This window comes from Cannabis sativa, chromosome 8, assembly GCF_029168945.1.
Source record: "Cannabis sativa cultivar Pink pepper isolate KNU-18-1 chromosome 8, ASM2916894v1, whole genome shotgun sequence".
NCBI lineage: Eukaryota > Viridiplantae > Streptophyta > Magnoliopsida > Rosales > Cannabaceae > Cannabis > Cannabis sativa.
The window spans coordinates 47958495-47968632 of NC_083608.1; the positions used below are offsets into that span (position 1 = coordinate 47958495).

The window sequence follows — 10138 nt, forward strand, 5'->3', positions numbered from 1 at the left end:
TCTATTTTATTTTATGCGTCGGTTAAAAAATGACGCTAAATGTTTCATGGCATTTTAAAACTGTCACAAAAAACTTATTACGTCGGTTTAAAAATGCCATATCTATTACGAAAATACTTTTTTTTTTTACCTATTGCGTCGCTTATAAATTAAAGCACAAATATAGGTAAGAAAAAATAACAAATTTTCATGCAATTTTTCCCACATGCATTATCAAATTTTAAAATAATTCTACATAATAGTAAATGCATAATACAAAAAAAAAATAACATTTTTAAAACTAATATAAATTTAGTAATCAATTCTATTAACTAATCACATAATACAACCAAGAAATGAACTTTTAGTTAATCTATCACCAATTATTGAAATACATCAAAGATATAACAACTAAGCAGGAGAGAAAAGCGCCACGAGAAAAATTAAAATCAACTAGTAGACAAACAATCATCAAGTCCATTTCCAATGAGGGTCATCCTACAGCAAATAAGGCTAGTTATTTTATACAAAACAAGAACACCACCAATATATAATTTCTTTTACCCACATTTTTCATTACACTAAATAACATGTTTAAATTGAATATCAATTTGAAAACAGGGAACATCAAATTTTCTCAAAACTGTTACACATTCTCAGCAATCTTCACATCCCTCTAGCATAAGAAAGTGATCCAAATTCCTAAAATCTTTATAAATAACATGACCAGATGTCATCTGATGAAAAGAAAAACCTGTTGCTGATCACGGAGTGCTCTTGAAAAGATGACATCTGAGGTATGTAAGAGCCAATCAAGTTCAAAATTCCCTAGTGGCACCTGTCCCAAATATTTGAGGAATTAGTATCTAAAATATCATGCAAACTTAACAAAATTATCACTGTAGAGATAAAGACATTGCAATTTTTCATGTAATTTTCCCCACATGCATTATCAAATTATGATTGCAGAGAATCAACCATTAATTCATTGAACAATAACCAGTTACTACTAATTGGTACAAAAATAATACCAATAAAAAAAAATTAAAGAAAAAAAAACTATATATGATGAGATTACAAAGTAATTTATTGCTCACTCTCCAAGCTTGCTGCTGGCTTTTAACACAATAATATTGTCAATCTTAATCTCAAATAGACTACATTCTTAAAATTGAGCTATGTATCAAACACTAGAATATTGGGGTTCATCTTTACATCCAATAAAAAACACAAATAAAGTGTTCGAATTCCCTAAATCCTTAAAACAAGTTTCATTCACCCAAAAGAATCATCTCACTCCTAAGGATAAACTTATCAAAGCTATTACTTTAACCTAACCAAATAACCAATCCTTAAAACGCAGTACTTAGAAAATCCAATTGCAAATTTCATAAATGTAACAAAGAAAAAAAAAACAATAAAGAATGTCTCTTACTCCAACAACAGCAACCAAGCTGCTTAATCCTGTCTTCTCAAAATCTTCCCTGTGCATATTTTCACAACTTAAACTAAGTAGACACAACTCAAAATCTGAACCACACATATTTCACAAAGTTCAAGGAACAAAATCTATCAAGCATATCATTCATTACCAACATAATTCAATTATTTGACAGCTTTGTCAAATCTTAAAACCAAATGCAAGTAGGCATTTAGTCATATCACAAGTTCACAGTATATATCTTAATTTTTAAGAAGTTCATTGAACAAAATTTTACACTAAAAAATCTGGCAAGCACATAATAACATTGATTACCTAGCCGAGGCTGCCCTTTGTTCATGGAAATCAAAAGTATAGACATGTCCAGTGGGAGCTACTGCCCTTGCAAGTGAAGTAGATAAAGACTCACTTCCGATTCCGGCTTCCATTCCACACAGCGATGTTGCCATGTCCCCTGCTCATATTAGAGCTTTAAGCCTTATTGTTTATAATCATAAACTCAAAGCTGAGAACGATAAATCACATAATTTCACAATACTACAAAACACTTTTAGAGAAATTTTGTTGTTGAAGTGATAAAACACAATGCATGTTAAAACCAGGTAATGAGAACAGAATAAAAAAATAGATTATAGTTAAGTAATCAGCTGTATCTTTAGAGAAGAAAGATTAAGAGGCGCATAATAGACAATAAGATTGAATAGAAGATGCAATATTAGCATACGGCATAAAGCAGCAATCAAGTGCTCGAATTCTGATTTCTCATTAATTTAATCAAAATCCATTATTTCTATAGTATCAAAACAGCAAGGTCACTGACCTAAATCAAATTCGTGACCAAATTAAAAAGCTTTCTATGCAAGCTTTTTCAACAAACTGACCTTGGGAGATTAAGAATGTCAAGGCAAATACGGCCTCCATTGTCGATATTGGGATGGTAAATCTGGGTGGCGAAAGTCACAGTTGGAGGCTGGAATGGGTACCTTTCAGGTACCTGGATCGTAATATTAAAGATCCCCTTCTCATACACAGTTCCTTCAGGACCTATCATTTCTGAAACAAAACCAAAGGTTTTAAAACTTTTGTCAATGGAAATCAAAACCAAGATAAAGGAAACTATAATTGTAATTTGTAAAGTATATATAATGAATAATTTCTTGGGAACCAAACAGGATATATGAAAAGAGAAGAGGGATACATACCGGCATCGATGACAGACAAAATGAAGGTAGAGAAGTCAGAGTCGGGGGAAAGGCATGTGAAGGAGGTGCCGAGAGGAGGGTCAGAGAGGAGAAGCTTGAGCTCCTTCTACATTCAGAGGTTGAGCCTCACCGCTTCAGCCATTTTAGAGTATTGTTTTGCACGCAGCTAGGAGAGAAACGTTAATGGCGACGGAGGAGAGTATTCTGCGTGAGTTGTTGGGAAGTTTCTGGATCTTCATGCAAACACCATCCTCCGGTTCTTATTCCAATATAGATTGGGAATGGGAAGTGGAGGAGAAACAACGGAGTCGGAAGGAAGAAGAATATGAAATAGTAGAAGAGTGGTGAAGAAGAAAGACAAAGGGCTTAGGGTTGGAGAAGAGAAAAGAGGGCTTTCTTTGATGGAAGAAGAGGAGTGAAGGAGAAAGAGAGGTTAGGGCAAGCACGATATCAGGGGCGAGTTGCGTTGTGTTGGTTTCTCTCTCTCTCTCTCTCTCTCTCTCTCTCTCTCTCTCTCTCTCTTATATTGTATTTAGCGTCATTTTTTAAACCTCGCATATACATTAGGCGAGTGTTACCAGCAAACTGTAAAGTAATTTTTTAATTTTTTTTTTCTTTATTACGTCGGTTTGCTTTTTAGTAACGTTTATAAATAGACGCAAATCATATATTATTAGTGTCGGTTATAAATAGACGGGTCAAATTATTGAGTACTATTCACGTCGGTCAACGCTATGAATAGTGGCGTTGACCGACGTAAATAGTGTAATTTGTAGTAGTGAATACCTTCCCCATTTCAAACCCCCACTCTCCCTCTAACTCTCTCGTTTCTCTCTCTTTCGATCTCTAACTCTACAAACCCACTCCCAACAAAACCCCACCGGACCACCAACGAAACCCCACCGGACCACGAGAAGCACTCAAGCCCCGACTGTTCACGAGCTCCGACCGACCAAGACAACCGACGACCAAGACGATCAATGACCGAGAAGACTCATGATGACTCGCGACGACCCACGACGACCCACGAGAAGCACCCAAGACAACCCACGACCATTGCACCACTTCCAGCGAAACCCACTCGCTTGTTTTTAGCATTTTTTTTTCTGGTTTTTAACGATGTCGCGAAACATTGCGAAATCATGAAACATCACTAAATGTCTCCAATTCACAACATTTTCTGTATTTTTTTTTTCTGAATTTTGACGATGTCACGAAACATCGCTAGATGTCGCGAATTATTGCGAAATCGTAAAAATATCTCTGAATGTCTCCAATTCACAATATCGCAAAACACATCGCGAATATCATCGTTAAACATCGAGAAACATCGCTAAATATCGCAAATCATTACTAAACTTCATCCCTGACATTAGATTTGTTCTATCATTACAAATACATCGCTAAATATCGTAAAATCTCGCAAAAAACGAGAGAGACCGTGAGAGAAGATAACGGCGAGGTCTTGCGACCGAGGTTCTGGGTCTGTGTGTAGGGGTTCTAGGTCAGGGTTAACGCCAGAGAGAGAGCAGAGAAAGAGAGAGAGAGATGGATGTTTGGTTTTTGTTTGTTTAAGGGTAAAATTGGATGAGAAAAATAGTATGAGTATATTTTGCATGATTCATGCAAAATATGCTAGAATATTTTTAGTAAATAAATTAATTTTAAGCATATATGTGACAGTCAGTAGTCCCGTGATCCGTAAGGGGAAACACCGGGTAAGCTGTGCAATCCCACACCGCCTGGGGAAGGTCAAGTGGGATAATTCTGAGACTGTGTAGGTATGGGACTACACAGTTAAAGAGAGCTTAAATGGATTGATTGGTACTACCTATATCAACAAGGTGCATCTTGTTTTTCGGTAGCCTATCTCGAAAGAACTCCACAGTTAAGCGTGCTTGGCCTGGAGCAATTTCAAGGATGGGTGACCTCTTGGGAAGTTTGCCCAGGAAGCGTGTGAGTGAGGACAAAGCACGCTGGAAACACTCGTGTTGGTCTGTAGGGTCAGTCATCAGTCCGTAGACGACGAAGTGACGTACTCGTGTATAAGAGCCATTCATTCCGTGGGTGTAAGATCCCAATGGAGGCTTGAAGCGGGGACGTTACAAATGGTATCAGAGCCTTGACCCAGCCGGAAGTGTGGTCGACGAGGACGTCGGACCCCGTAAGGGGGGGTGATTGTGACAGTCAGTAGTCCCGTGATCCGTAAGGGGAAACACCGGGTAAGCTGTGCAATCCCACACCGCCTGGGGAAGGTCAAGTGGGATAATTCTGAGACTGTGTAGGTATGGGACTACACAGTTAAAGAGAGCTTAAATGGATTGATTAGTACTACCTATATCAACAAGGTGCATCTTGTTTTTCGGTAGCCTATCTCGAAAGAACTCCACAGTTAAGCGTGCTTGGCCTGGAGCAATTTCAAGGATGGGTGACCTCTTGGGAAGTTTGCCCAGGAAGCGTGTGAGTGAGGACAAAGCACGCTGGAAACACTCGTGTTGGTCTGTAGGGTCAGTCATCAGTCCATGAAGCAGCCAAAGTGACGTACTCGTGTATAAGAGCCATTCATTCCGTGGGTGTAAGATCCCAATGGAAGCTTGAAGCGGGGACGTTACAATATAATATCAAATTTCCCATCATATTTTAATTCTCTTTTTCTTTTAACAATGAGAATTATATTTCAACTCTCATTGATTAAGCATCATTCAAAAAAAAGTGATAAATTGAATAAAAATTCAATCGGTTGGTTGGCACTGTTGTATAAATAAATAAAAAAAAAAAAAACATTTATTTGATTAAAGTAAAATATGCGGTGAGCGTGGATCGAACACGCGACCTTCAGATCTTCAGTCTGACGCTCTCCCAACTGAGCTATCCCCGCTAGTTGAACTCATACAACTAAGTATTATATATATAGTTAACTTTTTACATGATTTATTTTTGAGTTTCATTAATTAGGTAAGAGGTCATTGATTATTAAGTAGCTAACGTACCTGTTTGTTGTACTATTGTGAATTCGTCATCTCCAATTTCTCTCTCTCACACACAATAAAAACTGCCTTATGTCAGCTTTGTACATCTCCACCCACTCACTTATGTTTCTCTTTCTCATTACACCTATATAGCATTATATTTATATGTATGTATCTATATATCATTTATGTATATGCATGCATGCATGCATGAGCAAAAAAATCACATGGATGCCTGCATTAAATTCTCATTATTTGATATATGCACCAAAAACAAAATTAACTACTTTATTAATAATTTTTTAATCACAATATAAATATTATTGTCACTTAATTTTTAGTCACAATAAAAAATTATTTGTGACTAAAACATAACATTTAGACACAAGTTATTACTAATTTAGTTTTAGTTACAACAAATATTACGATTAAAAACATATTTAGTAGCAACAATTTATGATTAATTATTTTGTAACTAATACTTTTAATTACGGATTTTTTAGTCACAACATAAGAATAATGATTTGTAATTGGTTATAATTATTTTACTTTTAGCCACAAATTTTGTTGTAACTAAAAGTAAGATTTTTTGTACTGATGAAAAGAAACATTATGTAGAAAAACACTCAATTCAACAAAAAATTTATATCAAACTTAAAAAATTTATTTATTTATTTTATTTTTCACACTTTTTTTTCCTACATTTTTTTTTTCTGCTAAAATTTAACTTCCAAACATAGCCTTAATTTAATATACAAAAGAACATATTTTATTATTTTTTTTTTTTTTAAAAAAATACATATAAGAACCTATCATTGTTAGTCAATAGATATAAGTTCTGTTATTAGTATTGTAACGCCCCAATATTTTGCCTTATTTTACAAAGTGCTAATTTTGATGCTTAAAAAGATTCAAAGCTGTTTGAAAATACACAGTGGGATTTACAATAAATATACAAATTGGTGAATGATCATTCATATTAAAACAAAATAAGTAGTTGAGTGTATTTTTCTTAAAACAAAATAATGATCATTCATATTAAAACAGTTAGTAGTCCCGTGATCCGTAAGGGAAAATACCGGGTAAGCTGTGCAATCCCACATCGCCTGGGGAAGGTCAAGTGGGATGATTCAGAGACTGTGTAGGTATGGGACTACACAGTTGAAGAGAGCTTAAATGGATTGATTGGTACTACCTATATTAACAAGGTGGATCTTGTTTTTCGGTAGCCCATCTCGAAAGAACTCCACAGTTAATAAGCGTGCTTGGCCTGGAGCAATTTCAGGATGGGTGACCTCCTGGGAAGTTTTCCCAGGAAGCGTGCGAGTGAGGACAAAGCACGCTGGAAACACTCGTGTTGGTCTGTGGGGTCAGTCATCAATCCAGGAAGCAGCCAGAGTGGCGTACTCGTATATAAGAGTCATTCATTTCGTGAGTGTAAGGACCCGATGGAGGCTTAAAACGGAGATGTTACAAGTATATAGTGTTAGTTTCTTTTTCTAAGTTGTTTAATTCTTGATAATCAATTATTGTAAAGCTAACTCTATAATTACCAAATAGCTCTTTAATTGAGAAGCATAAAATTTCATTACAAAAGCTTTCTTTTCTCTATCTTTTTCTAATTGAGAAGCATAAAAATAAAAATAATTAAGTATCTATAATAAAATCAACTTAATCATTAATCTTAATTTAATATCTAAAAAATAGCAGAATAGAAGGAAAAAAAGTAAAGTAAAAGAAAGGAATGTTAATATATTTTGACATTAATTAATTAATTAATATATATGGTGGGACCCAGGAAGGTTGTAAAAGGCAGACATGGGCAGATGTATACGTACTAATTATACTTACCTTATTATTATTCCTTTCCTTTTCCCTTATTCTTACTTTTTATTTTTTTTCCTTTAAAAAAAACGCATATTCATTCATTCATTGATTGATGCTGTAGTTCATATATCTTACCAAGAGAAAAGAAGAATTTTGATCTCATCAACAACCAAAATTCTTTACTTGTCGCTTAATAACCCCATCCATATGATATGCCACCAAATTAAACCCCTTCCAACACTTCTCCAATCTTACATATATATATATATAATCATGCATCATCGATCATCATATCACGCAATCCATTATTGTTCTATAATAATTAAGTTTAATATAAGAAACTACAACTATTTTCTATCTAAATTACTTGATCATTAATATTTAGCCATGGGTGTTCTTGGTGCAATAGCTAAACATTTGGATACAATTATCGGGTATATTTATTTATTTGTGTACATATATATAATAATTACTAATTTATTATATGTGTTTAATTATTAATTAAATACATTTTCCTCTTGTTTTGAACTTGTGGTGCAGACCAGGAACAATGCTTCTTTATCCATTGTAAGTAAAACAATGAAAAATAAATATATATACATACTTGATTATTAATTATGTATATATATATATACATATGTGATATATATGAACATGTACAGATATGCATCGATGCGAGCTATAGAGAGTCCTTCATCATTAGACGATCAACAATGGTTAACATACTGGGTTTTGTATTCTTTCATGGCACTTTTTGAGCTTTCTTGTTGGAAAGTCCTTCAATGGTACCTAATAATATATATATATATATATATAGTCTTCATCATCATATTATTTATTTGTTTATATATATATTGATAATAATGTATTTGTATGTATATATAAATATAATAGGGTTCCGTTTTGGGGGTATATGAAGCTGTTGTTTTGTATGTGGTTGGTGTTTTTCAATGGAGCAGCATATATATATGGAAATATAGTGAGAAAATATGTTAAGATTGGAAATTATATGATGGTCAACTCAAATTATCCAGAAAGTCAAAGGAAAGTTTTGGAGATGATGAGCCTTGATGCAAGAAATTCTGTTGAGCAATATATCGATCGATATGGACCCGATGCCTTTGAAAGAGTCATCAAAGCGGTACATTTATTTATTTATTTATTTATATTTAATATTCTATATTTATTTTAGATAATGTAATAATTAATTATTTGTGTTTATAATTTATTATTGCTTTTTTTTTTTTTTGCAGGCTGAGAAAGAAGCAAAGAAGCACTGAATAAACAAACCAAATTATTATTAATTATCATTCCCTAATTCATTATTATTGTAATATGTGTCCACTAATATTATACATTTAAAGAGAATGTGTGTATGTGTATATATGTTGTTGATTATATGTACGGTTTATATTAGCATTTTTTTTTATTTATTTATTATAAAAATATTGTAAGTACCTAGACAAGAGAAAACAGACCTTTTACAGAAATATTCGATCAACAATTAAAATTGAATAAATTGATCACAAATGGTATGTTTCGTAGGAAGAAAAGATAGTAGGATGGATGGAGAGTGTAGATCGGATGGAGAGGATATTTGTTCTTCTTTGTGTTGTTTGGTGTTAGGAGTATATGTGGAAGGATGAAGAGTAAAATAAATATTAAAATTATTATTTTATCATTTTTAATACAATTATATATTATTTTTTAAAAGGTAGAAAAGATAATTTGTATAATTTTTTGTCATTTTCTTGAATTCCTCCAAGTTACACTACGTTTGGTAGAGGGGAGAGAAGGAGGGAGGAAGAGGGGTGGAGGGAGAGGGATAGAGGGATTGGAGAATTCTTTTGTTTGGCAAGGAGAGCCAAGATGGAAGGAGAAGGTCTCCCTTTAAACACATTATTTTTAATCCCTCTTAACTTGGGGGAATTCAAGAAAAAGACAAAAAAATTATACAAAATATCTTTACAAGTTGCTCCAAAATATCTTTAAAATATCCTTTCGTCTTCATCCTCCTTGAAACCACTTTTTGCATATATCGCAGTTGCTCCAAAACCTTTACAAGCTATCCTCCTCCACCGTTATTGTGCTCGTCTTCATCCTCCTCAAAATTTTCTTTTACAAGTTTTGAATTACTTTTCACTTGAAAATCCTTGAAACTTTCTTTGGATTGCAAGCTTCGTATTTATTTCAAACAACAATAAACTAAATCATGGCTAATAGAAATTTAAACAACATATAAAAGAACATTGTGCTTACTTTTGTGCTGCCACGAGATTAGCGGAGGAGAGGGACAGAGCGAGAGAGAGTAGAGGAAAGGGGCAACGTGGCTTGTGGTCGTAGAAGAGAGAGAGCCATGAAATGAAATAAAATTTACAAATGATTTTAAAAAATGAGAGATAATTTTTTTGGGGGGGGGGGAAGGGGGGGGGGGGGGTTATATCTTAAGAGGAGGAAAATGAAATTTAAGATGGATAAAATAAAAATTTGAAATTTAAGATGCAGGAAATGAAATTTCAGATTTGAAACGCGTGAAATATATTGAAGCATGGAAATTACTAACGGTCTAAAACCATCAGTTATACTGGCAACGGTTTTATCATTGCTTATAGTATAGTCGACGGGTTTAAACCGTTGGCAATTCCCTTTACAAATGCATGAGATTTTTTTTAAGGCACGTTTGAAAACCGTCACCTACATACCTCACATCAGTTTAAAAC

General features: G+C 33.9%; 2 protein-coding genes and 1 non-coding gene across 4 annotated transcripts; 1 reads left to right on the plus strand and 2 right to left on the minus strand.

The window, feature by feature from the left end:
- Nucleotides 1–271: 271 nt before the first annotated feature.
- LOC133030344 (uncharacterized) lies at nt 272–3166 on the minus strand. 2 transcript variants are annotated; one of them, XR_009684193.1, is made up of 4 exons: nt 2623–3158; nt 2302–2473; nt 1736–1874; nt 272–817 (listed from the first exon to the last, which is right to left on the minus strand). XR_009684193.1 is itself a non-coding variant. In XM_061103022.1 (4 exons), exons 2-4 carry the CDS (start codon nt 2339–2341, stop codon nt 1346–1348), a joined length of 297 nt encoding a protein of 98 aa, XP_060959005.1. In that variant the 5' UTR covers nt 2342–2473; nt 2623–3166; the 3' UTR covers nt 824–1345. The 2 variants fall into 2 exon arrangements, 1 of the variants encoding a protein (XP_060959005.1); XM_061103022.1 differs by lacking the exon at nt 272–817 and adding an exon at nt 824–1463 and having other exon boundaries at nt 2623–3166.
- Nucleotides 3167–5427: 2261 nt separating this feature from the next.
- TRNAF-GAA (transfer RNA phenylalanine (anticodon GAA)) lies at nt 5428–5500 on the minus strand. Its single transcript has one exon. It is a non-coding gene; the product is annotated as a tRNA-Phe (tRNA).
- A 2198-nt stretch (nt 5501–7698) lies between these two features.
- On the plus strand, nt 7699–8839 carry LOC115700641 (HVA22-like protein f). Its single transcript, XM_030628252.2, has 5 exons — nt 7699–7852; nt 7959–7985; nt 8081–8203; nt 8313–8559; nt 8672–8839. The coding sequence occupies exons 1-5, from the start codon at nt 7806–7808 to the stop codon at nt 8696–8698; spliced, it is 471 nt and encodes a 156-aa protein (XP_030484112.1). The 5' UTR covers nt 7699–7805; the 3' UTR covers nt 8699–8839.
- The last annotated feature ends 1299 nt before the right edge of the window (nt 8840–10138 follow it).

Excerpts from the sequence above, each read along its gene's own strand:
- LOC133030344 (XM_061103022.1), bottom strand. The coding sequence starts at position 2,341 with ATGGAGGCCGTATTTGCCTTGACATTCTTAATCTCCCAAG. Across the intron at positions 1,875-2,301 it reads GACATTCTTAATCTCCCAAG|GGGACATGGCAACATCGCTG; the intron begins GTCAGTTTGTTG and ends TAATATGAGCAG. Across the intron at positions 1,464-1,735 it reads CAAAGGGCAGCCTCGGCTAG|GGAAGATTTTGAGAAGACAG; the intron begins GTAATCAATGTT and ends AAATATGCACAG.
- LOC115700641 (XM_030628252.2), top strand. The coding sequence starts at position 7,806 with ATGGGTGTTCTTGGTGCAATAGCTAAACATTTGGATACAATTATCGG. Across the intron at positions 8,204-8,312 it reads TGTTGGAAAGTCCTTCAATG|GGTTCCGTTTTGGGGGTATA; the intron begins GTACCTAATAAT and ends TAAATATAATAG. Across the intron at positions 8,560-8,671 it reads TTGAAAGAGTCATCAAAGCG|GCTGAGAAAGAAGCAAAGAA; the intron begins GTACATTTATTT and ends TTTTTTTTGCAG.